Here is a 13,428-nt window from a genome sequence, read left to right as displayed (position 1 = left end):
CTTTACACCCCTAACACTGTTCAGTTTGATGACTCGCATATTTAGCTAATAGACGTCATAAACTTTGATCAAAAATACTAAAGAATCCAGTTGTCAATAACCCCAAATATTCCCTTAAACATCTATATGTAGCAATTTTTGAATCCCTAAATTACAGAATTCAGCATTTTACAGTTCTCTGTTTCTCCTTTCACCTACTTTCTCCTTTACAGTTCTCTTTCACCTCTTTTTTGAGCTTACAATAGATTTTTAAAATTTTATTACACACGCTCATATTCAACACGGGTCGAGGAAACAGTTCGCTATGTTCAAAACAGTAGTCATTAATGAATTCCTGTTTTATTGTATTACTAACCAGTGTGTTTAGTGATTATTACTAACCAGTATCTCCGATGAGGACAACTTTGAACAGGAAGTCGTAATTGTCGTCCTGTTCATCATTCATGTCCATCTGCAACAACAAATTACATAACTTCCATTTTAATCATACGATGATAAGGAAATGTCAAATAATCTTTCTATTTTGCAGAAAAGGAAAAATGAGAAGATCCTCGATCTGAATTGAGGCAGAAAGAACCCTATAATCGACGTCAAACCAAACCACAAACTTAGAATCAAGAACCAAAATAAACACCAATCTTCCCCTTTATTGCAATGACCGAGATTAAATTTTACAAGATTTAGAAAAACCAATTTCGAGCCGCTGAACAAATAATAAAGTGCAAAATATTGATCACAGGATCCATCTTAATACATGATAGAAATACTTCCACATAGACCAGAAGCGCCTAATGAGCTTGTTGTTGTTTAACTGATATTTATCGCATGATAGCTCCAATGCCTTCGCCCATTTCAAAAATCAACTGTCGGTTATTGTACCGTCAATTCCTTTGATGGTTTCAGTTCTTTTAATTGTGACTATGGAAGCTCAATAGAATGAAATCAGACACACCTAGTCGAAACATGAGATCTTGGTTTTCTTTTTAAAAAAATTGAATTGCCTCAAACAGATGCAGTCTAGCCAAGTTGGTCAATAAATTTTGAAAAGATATCAGACTTCTTGAAACAAACAAGAGCTTTCCGTACGCCTCCAAGAAATTCGGCATTTTATAAGATTGACGACCTCATGATTTTTTTTAATAAGGACTTAGCCAAACAGAATCGTTGCAAGGCAATTCCAGTTTTGTCAAAAAAAATCTTGCTGTTCCATGTCTTGTCTAGGTGCCACAAATATCCCAGTCCGAGAACTCTATCAGAACAACTGAGATTTATATTTCACACGTTTTATATTAAATGGGTGATTTCATTTATTTACCGCGTGCATGCTAAATAATTACGTCCTGTAACGCATTCAGGCAACTCAATTCAAGAAGATCAAGATCTTGAATGTCTCGACTATATCTCAACTACATGTATTATACATCTCAACCTTGTCTTATCCGTACGTAATCTGATCAGCATCTTGTCAGGATATTTGTTCAGAACCCTCTTGAGGGGGGGGGGGGGACTATATACTCAACTATGGGTTTTTTGTTAAGTCAATTTTGACCGATCGATATATTCATTGTAGAGTTGTGAGTGGTATAATTAAAAAGCCTGTCCAGCGTAGAATATGGAATTAAAAAGATTTTACTGATTTTCGTTTTCTAGAGCGAGTTATCGTGGTTTAAATTTTTGTGAATATTAGATCGATTTGCGTTATTTTTATTCACACTTTCCGTAATTGTTGCCTAAATTTTCGTCAATTTCGCCTAAAATATGTAAAAATTGTTGACAATAGTACAGTTGAATTTATTTTAAAGACAAAAAGTATTGTTGACTATTTTGATATAAATTTTTGGGCAAAAAAAATTTGGCTATATATTTAAAATTCAGCCTTTTTCATCAAAAATTGCCGAAATAAGCTTCTTTAGTCCACTTTGATTAAAATTGCCGGAAGTGCACACCCAAAAGCAGCTAACACAATCGTTCTAAACTACAAAGGGAGTTAGTCCTACTCCCACTTCCATTGAGAGTAGTATGGAACTAAAATTTTGCCATTTTCTGCTAACTTTACTCTATGATTATCAAAAACGCAGCATCTATAAACTTCGAAACAATTGAGTGTTCTTAAATGATGAACAGCAACAGCAAGTCTTGTTTTTGTCCAATCTTGGACTGATACAATCCAAAAATAATTCGGAATGTAATCAGTCTGTCTTTCTTTTAAAAAAAATCTTTTTTATAATTAAAGAACAGAACAATTCAACTCTAAGCTCACTGCTGATAGGTCCAAATGGCTTCTTAAGCAGTTCCAAATTATTGTATCTATTTTCTTTACTCGAAAGATTACGGCCGCTTTGACTTTTGAAAATGTTGGATTTTTAAATAAACAATGGCTTATTAAAATTTGGCACTATTTTTCTCTTAATTTGGTCTATTTGTAGCTAAGTGTCAGCAAAGAAAGAATGCTTCTTCTTTCTACTGAATTAAAATTTAATCTTTTTGTGGTTTTACGCGTCAAGTTATGGTTTTCTGGCTTTGATACTCCTAGATTTCACATTTTTTTTTGGCTTTTAGGCCTTGGCCCATTTTTCACATTTTTTTTCTCGTTTTATCACCTTATCACATTATTGACAGTTCACAGCTTGCACTGTTGGCGCTCAAAAGAAGGCAATTGAACATATGACAGTCTTTAAAGGCATGGATTACGGTTTTAATGGCTTCGACACCCTTTCTCAAAAACTTTAATTGAATTTTTTACATTTGTCTTTAACTGTTGTTTTTACTTTGTCGTTTTAGTCGTATGAAATTTCCGGTTTAATGACCTGCCTCATTAGCTTTTTACAGACGACTAAATGAACATTTATTCTGATTTGGTAGATGGATTATGGCTTCTACAAAAATTAAAAAAACACTAAATTGGCATTTTTGTTCTTTTTTGTCTATTTGTTACCTAGTCTCGTTAAGTACAGTGCATATATGACATTATTGTTCTCGAGGGAAGGTTCAAGTGCACAATATCTAATGTTTCCAGAGAATTCGTTCTGAATTAAATGGCTTCGACACGGGTTTTTCGCAAAAAGTAAACTAATTTTTGATTTTTTTCTACATTTGACGTTCTCTTTGTAGACGTAAGACAAATTCTGAATACTTACAGGTTTCGAGTACTTTTTTGGACAAAAAAACGAACCTGATTAATTGTTTCATTTTGTAGCTAATGGCTTTCATAACTTAAAATAATTGTTTTCGAAAAATACAAAAGTATTATATAATTGTGCCCTTTTTGTCTACTTCTTATCTATTCTCATTATTGAGAGGTCGCATACCAGATTATTGACGTTTGAGGAATGCTCAGTTTAACATATTGTTTGAGGCAAAAAGTAGCTTTACGGCTTCGACAGCATTTTCTCGCAAGTTTCAATTGAATTTTTGTTTGTTGTCTCTATTTGTTGTTCTTTTTGTAACCCCACAAAAAATTGAATAATGACAGGTCTTAATGCCCTCCTATAGCGGCGTATGTGACCATAAACATGTTGGCTGTTTTCAATTGCTATCTAATGGTTTTTCATTACTTTGAAATTAATTGTTTTAAAAAAAATAAGCCAATTTTTTAACTTTGTTTTTTTCTTTTTGCCTAATTGTTACCGCGCCTTACTATTGAGTGGTCCCATATTTTAGTGAAGTACAAGCTATTTTGTTTAGTTTCAATTTTCTCTGACGCTGTTTTGACCTTGTTAATAAGTTATTTTTAAATGGACAAAGTTTTGGATGTAATTAATGTTTGTTGTTATTGTTGTTTGATTTTTTGTTCGTTTTGACTTGCTTTCTTAATAATGGCTGATCTCGTCAATCAAATGCGGCATTTTTTACTCCACTGAGTCATTTGCGTTGGAGGCGATTTTTTCGTTCATACACATGTTATTTTCTTTGAAATATACTTGAATTTTTGAGGGTTTTCTATCTGTTCCCCATTTGGTAGAAATTTATGTAAGAATGTGGATGAGCGGGGCGGAACTTTATGTGCAAACGCACATCATCGAGCCTCCTTGTTTAAGCTGCGGTTTAACGAGTTCAGAGAATAAATTACAGACCAAAAGCGCAAGAGGCTTTAAAGGGGTTAAGTGGATTGTTGACAGTAATTCACATTATTGAACTGCCAACCTTCATTCTCGGTTACTCACTCTTAATACTTAATGTTATTCAAATAACAAAGTCTTATGAACAGAACGATTAAAACCTAACTCGTTGTAAAATTAATTCCACAAATAACGCGACAAAACCATCGACCGTAAATTCAAGTAAAAAAATCTAACGGTGACCAGTTTTTGAATTCAGCACGAAGTTGTTAGTGCTCAACAAAGAAAATTTTAAACCTCACAGCTTTAATAAGTGGCGTCACTTGAAAACCAGAAAAAACCGTTGCGCGGTTAATTATATATCAAAAATGAAATTTCACAAAAAGGGACTCGAAATCAAAAGAAAGTGTAACTGACTAGAATTGATCTGATAATGGTTTTTGACAAAGCAATTGAGCTAAGAACAAAACATAACTCCTATGGCAAAATTATTTTTAAGTTTGCTCAATATATAATGATGTCGAAGTGGATTTGGATCGAAAACTACTATTGGTCCATTTTATCAACACTGCTACACTTTTATGTACAATTTTGTACTTTTATGGGCCACAAATTACTGTTTTGACATCTTTGTGTATACTTCAGTTGCTAACATGAAACACTTATCAGGATTTGCCAAGAATATTTGTCAAAATATCGAATGTATCAGTACGCAACAAATGAGAAAACTTCCAACTGATAGCAGAACTAATCCTTTCTCGCAAAATTGCTTCAGCCTAAAATCTGATTTCTCAAAATTCTTCATTAGTAACTTAAAATCCAAAACAGAAACCCAAATTTTCTTAAGAGCCATCATATGGGGGTCATATCACAATTCGCCCAATGCGAAAATACCCCATGTGCCAAAATACCTAATTTCTTCACTTTGATCGTCTGATTCAATAATTCGGTTTCAAATTACTAGTTATTACAAACATGTTTTTGAAAGCTATACTTTGAAACTCGGGCAAAATTTGGTTTTATTATTTTTCTTCGATATCTACTGCACGAAATTATGTGAACCATGAGATTTTCATTATAATAGAATTTATGATCCTTTTAATGTCTCATAACATCTGCCCACTTCTCACCAAAAAATTTCTTATTTTTCTGGTGGCTACTTCTCGTACTTGCCTAATTTATTTACCTATTAAAGAGCTTTTCCCTGTTGTCAAGATTGTTTGTTAATTTTAACGAAAGTGTTCCAGTCCTACTTTCTCCAAAGTGTGTTCACATCAATAGACGTAGTGCCTTTTTACGCAAGAAAAATTACTTTACGTTAGATTTTCTTAACCTTAAAAACAATAACTTATTATTTGATTCCTTTTTAATTGCTCTCAAACGAAGTTTGAAACAATTATTGTAACTACGTGTCTTTTTTAAAAAATTTTTTGCTTGACGTTTTGACTTTTCGAGACTTTTATGTCCTTCACTTTTTTGCGTGATCTCACTTTCTCTCATTCACATTTTTAAGCAGCTGAATTCAATAGGCGGCAGTTTACCAAAAGTCAGAAAAAATGAAAAGAGCGCCGAAATTTTGGTCACTAAATCACTTGAAATGTTAATAGAGGGTTATAATAACCTATAACGACGTCATTCGAAGCCCTAGGAACTTTTTAGTCACCCTCCTCCAGTCTACTTCGATTGAGTGCATGAAGTCCCTGCGTTGCTCTCTTAGAGCTTTGGCAGGCTTTTAGTGTACGGTTAACGGAAGCTGCTGAAGGCAAAACTGACACCCAACTTTCTACTACCTTATTTTTTGTCCTCCATCCCCCTCTCAATAGTTACTCTACTTCACATTATGCTACCTAAGAAATGAGCCTCACAAGATTAGCCAGCTAGTACCAAAGCCAATCACCCGACAGCCGCTTGAAAGCAAACATTCCCGAGTTTAGTCCGCTATATTTTGTTTAAGTTTGCTCCAGTCAAAACTTTGTCCCGTAAAAAAAGTGGCACTTGAGAAATGTCTGCTTGACCGTTTTGTTCTAGAATTCTTTCGATTTCACTTCGCGAAAGCGTGGCCAAAAATTGCTCTTAGGAGGTCGTATGTACGAGCCCCTACTTGGTCGGAGCATACATCTAGGCTAATGCTTCCTCTGAATTGAATTGCCTCGCCTGTCATTTGAGAGCGACACAGCAAAACATAGCCGGCAGATTGCCGGAAAATAGCCGCGATAGACGCTTGGTGCCTTCCATGAATTGAAACAACTAGAGATTAGATAGACAGATCGACCACCAGTCCTTTAATAGACCACTAGAATTTTTGGGTTAGCTTTGGACTGTCATTTTTATGAGACAAAAAAGCTCTATAAGGAGAAAGCCCTAATAGGGATTTTCAAAATTAGGATCTTTTCCGTTTGTGCCCCCTCAGCTTAGTGCGCGAATATTATTTACATCCCTCAGATGCACGTGCAATATTTTTTTACATAATGACTTACGTGATGGCACGTGCTCTGTAACTGGGGGCGCAAAACGTACTGGGGGGCACAAACTGAGAAGATCCCAAAATTAATAGTCGAAATCAAAAACTCTAATAATCAAGAATTAGGGCATAAATGTTTGGCACCATTTAGATGCACACTATGGACCTTTAAAAAGTAAATGTTCATAAAATTTGAAGTTCCATAAATGAGTTAGAAGTCATTTTAGAAGTTCTTAAAATGAGTTCAGAAGTCATTTTTTTGAGTGAGATAAAACATTGAAAAAGTCAATTCCAAGAAGTCAGGGTAAGACGAAACAAAAATCTGTTAGACGAAGTAAAAAACATAGCACGACAATTCCTGAAATACAATACAAAAAATTTAATAAAAAACAAAGAAAACTCTACCTGCCCAGCAAATCAATTGAGCAATGCCAGCCAAAACAAAAACACAATCATCTCAAAAAATTGAGAAACAATCAAACAAACCAGACAAAAATATACTCATTGCTGAAAATCTTTCAGCTTTCACCCCTAAGGCAAGATTTGACCCCTTCAAATATACCTATTTCAAAAACATGTTAAAAACAAAAACATGTTTGTTTCTGAAATCGGTCCAGTATTAAATCTGCAAGACTTGAAAAAAATTCATTGGCCCTTGAAGATCGATTAACTCGAAAATGACTGGAAAACTTAAAAAAAAATTTAATTGCAGAATTTAATGAAATGTTGGCAAATATTGTGATATTAATATCTTCAGAATCATTTCTGTTTCTCTAGAGGCTCTCCAGTAACCCAATTCCAAGCCTTAAAAAAATTAATTGGCTAAAATAATAGGCAAAAATTTTTAGAAAAAATTTCAAATTTCAAAAGAAATTTGTTCTATTAGAAGGTTGAAAACCATTCAATTGCCCCTAGCAATTATTTAATAACATATCATACTTTCAAACCCTGGATGAGGCTACCTGGCTACTGAGGCAAGAAAAACTGAATAAAAGACAAATGTTTTGAAAAAACATAAAAAGTGCAAATTTTATTTTAAAACATCTGAAATTCGAAAGGTTAAATTGTTAAAAAAAGAAATCCATTAAAACTAACAAACATTCATTAACTTTTTATCAGACTATGGAATAGGTTTTCTGACACTTGAGAATGGACAAATATCAGAAATGGACAAAAACTTTAGGAAACCTTGAAAAAAAATTGCAGAATTTATAAAAAAAAATGCTTAAAATTGAGAAACTAAAATGTTGGAAACCAATCCATTGTTACTACAAACCATGCAGTGCCTTATTTTCAAATCTTAAACGAGATTCCCTCGCTCTGATAATGGCAAAACTCAAAAAATGACAAAACTTTCAAAAAAACATGAAAAAAATTGCAAAAATTAGTATCATTTTGCGTGTTTGTAACATATAGCTCATTAAAAAAAGGTCATAACAATTAATTTTGTCTCGCAAAAGGCATTCATCAACTTTTAAAAACTTCAACCTAAGACTAATCAAACTAAAAAATAAAAAAAAATCACAAAAAACAAGAAAAATTGCACCATTTTGAGCCCCAAAACTCCTAAAAATGACCTTTTAACCATAAATTAAGGCCATCCCAGCAGCTGCACCACTAATTAAGGTCATCCCAGCAGCTGCAACACTCTAAGTACTTGAAGGACAACTGAAGCTCACTTTTGGCCTCTAATGAAACTAAATGCCCGCTGGGCTTTACCTGTTTATCCCGTTTTGAAAAGTCAAAGTCATTGAAAAATGTGTTAACACATCTTAAAACATAGCCGGAAAAATTCCGGAAAAGACTCGGAGAAGAAAATTGCCCATACTTATGATTAAACAACTACCACAACTATTATGAACCCTGAACCTCCACAAATGCCATAAAAATTTGAGGAAAAATAGAAACGGCATTCAAAAACCAAAAACAAGTTGAAAAAAAAACTAGAAAAATTTAATTGGACTTCTTAAAAGTACAAGGAAACGTAAAGCCAAATAAAATTCCTTTGCAATTAGAGCAATGAAAAGCTTCCGAAACAATGGGCAAGTCATTAGGCTAGGAAACTTTTCTAAGATTAAAAAAAGAAAACCTGCAAAAAAGAAAAATGGTTTAACATTTCTAACTTTTCTGTCAATTTTGCCAAAAAAAATAATTTATACCAAGGCAAATTTAGCCAATTGGTATTTGAACTATTATGAACAAATGCCATAAAAAAACTAAGGAATAGAAACGGCATTCAAAACAAATTCAGCAAAAAAAAAACTATAAAAACAGAGTTTTTTTAATAGTACAAGGAAACATAAAGCCGAAAAAGGATCCCTTGCAATTAGAGCGATGAAAAACTCGCAAAACAATGGGCGAGTTATAAAATGGTGGGTAAGACACTTGTGTTAAATAAAAAAAGAGAAAAACTGCAAAAAATGAGAAAAATGGTTTAAAATTTCTCAACTTTTCGGTCATTTTTCCATAAAAAAATGATTTATACCAAAAAAATTTAGTCAACTGGTATCTGACAATCCTTAAGTAACAATCTTTAATCAAATCCCACTTAAACTAAATGCCCGCTGGGCTTTACCTGTTTATCCCGTTTTGAAAAGTCAAAGTCATTGAAAAATGTGTTTACACATCTTAAAAAAAAACATAGCCGGAAGAATTCCGGAAACGACTCTAAGAAGAAAATAGCCCAATGGTTTAAAATTTCTCAACTTTTCGGTCATTTTTTCTTAAAAAATGATTTATACCAAAAAACTTTAGTCAACTGGTATCTGACAATTCCTTAAGTAACAATCTTTATTCAAATCGCACTTAAAGCATTAAAAGAAAAAAACAGGCAAAAAATCAATAAATTTCGTCTAAAAATCAGAAAAACTGATCAAAAACCTCCAAGTTAGCATTAAACTCAAAGTAATTACTTGAAACCTTCAATTCCTATCAAAAAAATCCTGAAACTAATACACTATCATAATCAAACCTCATAACCATCAAAAGTTGCAAAAAACTGCTTTTAAAAGCCGCACGTGAACAAAAAAATTTCGATCGCTTAGAGAAAATTTTTTCACACATCAATTTCTCGCTCTCTCAAAACAGCGGTATGAACAAAAAACCACTCTCTTTTCGCTCCGCTCTTCACTTTTGTTCAGCGCCAAATTCACTCCAAATTTTTTCACGCGTTTCATTTCCCGCTTCAAAAATCACTCCAATAAAATTGATTAAAAAAAACATAGCCGGTAGAATTCCGGAAACGACTCGAAGTGAAAATCTATTTAACCACCATCCAACTACTCATCAGAAAAAACTTGCCTCCACTAATTTATGATTTTCTCGAAATTAAACCATAAAACAAAAAAGTAAAAACAAAAATCATATCTGTTAAAATATGATAAAAAAATCTGATCAAATTTTGTCATAACTTGAGATCCCGAAATAACTATCTCTGCCAAAATTATTTCATCAAAACAACTAGTACTTGCTAAAACCACTTAAGTGAATGTTTAAAAATACTTGAGGCCAAATTATGAAAAAAAGCTCTTAAAAACAACTTGCACTAAAAAACTGGAAAAAGTTAGTAAATTTTTTAATTTTACAAAAGCATATAAATCCAAAGAAAAATTGTTTTCAGCCAATAGGGCATCCATATGCTCGTAAAACAATAGACAAGTGATAATAGTCTAAGAAACTTGTCACAAAAAAACAGAAAAAAACTGCAAAGAAAAAAAAATTTAGAGAAATAGTTCCAATTTTGGCTATTTTTTGTCATATTTCTCAACTAAAAAACGATTCATATCCAAAATTTCCCATACTTATTACTAAACAGCTAGAAAAACTATTATGAACCCTAAACCTTCATAAATGCCATAAAAAATTAAGGAATAGAAACGGCATTCAAAAACAAATTCAGCAAAAAAAAACTATAAAAACTAAATGAGTTTTTTTAATAGTACAAGGAAACATAAAGCCGAATAAGGTTCCTTTGCAATTAGAGCGATGAAGAAGTCGCAAAACAATGGGCAAGTTATAAAAGGGTGGGTAAGACACTTGTGTAAGATTAAAAAACTGCAAAAAATGAGAAAAATGGTTTAAAATTTCTCAATTTTTCGGTCAATTTTCCTCAGAAAAAAATGATTTATACCAACAAAACTTTAGTCAATTGGTATCTGAAAATTCCTTAAGTAACAAACTTCTATTCAAATCCCACTTAATGCAGTTAAAAAACATTAAAACGGTTAAAACCAATACAATTCAAATTCTTTGAATGGTAAAAAATTTAGGAGCGCTATAATAGCCGCCTGGAATTGAGGACGCGGCTAATTATTATTGGGTATATGTTTGGTATTTGGGCGCATTGATTGAGTATTTTTGGCAATAAGTTTTTTGCCCTGACACTCATATGGATAAGTGCTGTTATCCAACCTCACTTCTCAATCTACAATTAGGAATGCGATATCAGTTTATGAAGTATTTACGAAAAAGATTTGCTTTCATTTCGATCTAATTGAGACATCCATCGCGTATAATTTGAGTGACAAATTCGAGAAAAATTACCCGAGCAAAATACGGTCCTTACGGCGTAATTTTTTGTTCTTACTATTATGCGGTAACTATTATATCACCTCTTTTCTATCACTTTACGATCATATTTCCAAAGAAGTTTTTATTCAAAAAATGTCGAAACGAACACCGAATTAGTTAATAGGATCTAAGGCCCTTAAAACTAAAATAGCAACCAAAAATTAATAAAAACAGACCTTCAGAAGAATATACAATACATACCGGAACATCCAACTTCATGTTCGAAGATGTAAAGACAATTTCTTGTACTTAAATAAGCAAAACTTTCGTAACAATAAGCAAAACGGTAATAATAATTCAGAAAACGGAGCCACAAATGATTCAATTCGTGTACTAAATTGGTACAAAATTGATCAATCAAGTTTCTCAATATTTGAGTTAGAAATCCAAATTTGTCGAGATAATTATTCGTCAATCTGAAAACTAACTTTGTAGTCTGCAAAATACAACCTCAGTCAGAGCTTGCTGTAAGTAAAATACAAGTAATACGACTTAAACTTTCATAAAAATAAAAATAGAATGACGGCTAAATGGCAGAGCAATACCAAATTGATCTTAATTCACAAACACGTTGTAATCATCAACGCAAACTCAAAACGTAATGTGTTCACCAACGAACACGTAAACAATGACGATGCGGATTAGCAAAAACAACATTCAATAATTATGACCGAAAAAATAAAACGACAACGCTGAAACAACAAGAAAACAACGTCAGAATAAAAGGGGCGAAAAGGTGAATTCTTTCCACTGTTAATTAAAAAGGCGGAGAATTGTAATAACGCTTAGAAGAAACGGCGGTTAAGCTGCCTTGCACACACGGTCTCAAAATCCCTTTGGAGATGTTTGGTAACAATTTTCATTCTTACATCTCTGCTACCTGGCAATAAATATTTACCGAGAAATGTATAAGGAGTCATTTCATGTTTCATTAAACATAGGAAGCGATCACTGAAGATGTGCGCACGTGAAATACTTACAACCCCCCTTTTCAGTCGCTGTTCGAACCAGAAAATAGGGGGAAAACTGGAACAAAAATGTAAAAACTGCCTTTAAACACACAAATAAGGTTAGCGTATTTGCAGTGTATTTTACATATGCTAATAAGACTCTAGCGACGGTATTCATTAGGGGCTCTTTAGATACGTGTAAGAGATACAAAAGGTGAATGGATTAGGCTATATCCTGGAAATATTTTATCAACGGAGCAAGGAAGCAGAAGCGACCCTTCAGAACAAAGTGGAAAATCAAAGAAGAGGGAAATCGACTCAAAAAGCCCTAGCAGTCACAAACAGATAAATTCTTGTCACTGCTTGATATATTCTCTAGTCCTCTAACGTGATTTAATTGTACCAATAGCTCTCAAGCACTTGGGCACATAAACACATAAAACCTCTACTTCACTAAATTCAACCCTAAACTGCAATTTTTCGTTACGGCGAAAATTGGTCTGTTGCTGAGAATGAACAGCCTTCGGGCCATTGTTAGACCTATAGATTAACACAATGGAGAGCCCAATCAAATTAGCGACGCCAACCTGTTTTTCAAAGAAAAGGATTTCGTAATAACACAAGATGCATTGTAAACGAATGTTGAGAAAAAATCAATTAAATACTAAAATGATTAATCACTAACAAAGAGAACTCAAGTACGCTTTGTATAGCCCTTTGAAACTTCCACATAAAAACCGCATAAAAATTAGCAAGAAGTTCACTTTATAAATCGCTTGTCATCATAATTATTGATGCAGTTTAATGCACTCTTATTAAATTCAACACAAAATTAGGTACATTTCACAAGTGGGACGAAGTTTAAAACTCGGTTTCTTCTGGGTTTAAACTCGGTGACACAAAACTCATTTCGAAAAATTTCCACTTAAGATGCGTTTAAATTATTAAAACGACAGAGCGGTAGGCCTAGTGTATCCCATAAGATTTTTGGAAAGACCAATCAGCTGCGACTATACCGGACAAAGCAAATCTCTTCAAAAATATCATCCTTTGTTTACTTTTACTGCTCTTATTAGTAGATGTTACCCAACAATGAACCCACACCAAACGTTTGTCTCTCTCGGATTAGAGAACAAGCCATATCGGAGGTACTTCTTGAGGGTCCAACGGTCACCATAGCAGCTTGCGATGATATTCATCCATTTACTTTTAATTCTTGCTCTTATATTCGTTCACCTTAAGAACACAATATTACTCCATCTTGCAATCAAATTTCGGAAACCATAAATGCTTACATCATTGACACCCTAGAAAAAGAAAAAGAAGCTCGACAAATGGTATAGGGTTTATTAACAAATGGCCTTTCCGGGAGGAAATGAGGAATGATTCA

The 13,428-nt window shown here is 33.3% G+C and overlaps 2 protein-coding genes across 2 annotated transcripts in view; both read right to left on the bottom strand.

Moving 5' to 3' along the window:
• LOC142351413 (ras-related protein Rab-43-like) overlaps positions 1-11,742 on the bottom strand; it is a 34,801-nt gene extending 23,059 nt beyond the window's left edge. The window contains exons 1-2 of the mRNA XM_075403418.1: positions 11,290-11,742; positions 382-451 (exon numbers count right to left, since the gene is read on the bottom strand). Coding sequence (XP_075259533.1) covers positions 382-451; positions 11,290-11,307 — 88 coding nt within the window. The 5' untranslated portion in view covers positions 11,308-11,742. The remainder of the gene's footprint in view (positions 1-381; positions 452-11,289) is intronic.
• Positions 1-13,428, bottom strand: part of LOC142351596 (xaa-Pro aminopeptidase ApepP-like) — a 702,879-nt gene that overhangs the window by 559,298 nt on the left and 130,153 nt on the right. The window lies entirely within an intron of this gene.

This window comes from Convolutriloba macropyga, chromosome 13, assembly GCF_964194025.1.
Source record: "Convolutriloba macropyga chromosome 13, txConMacr16.3, whole genome shotgun sequence".
Lineage (NCBI taxonomy): Eukaryota > Metazoa > Xenacoelomorpha > Acoela > Convolutidae > Convolutriloba > Convolutriloba macropyga.
This window is presented reverse-complemented; position numbering and strand designations above follow the sequence as displayed.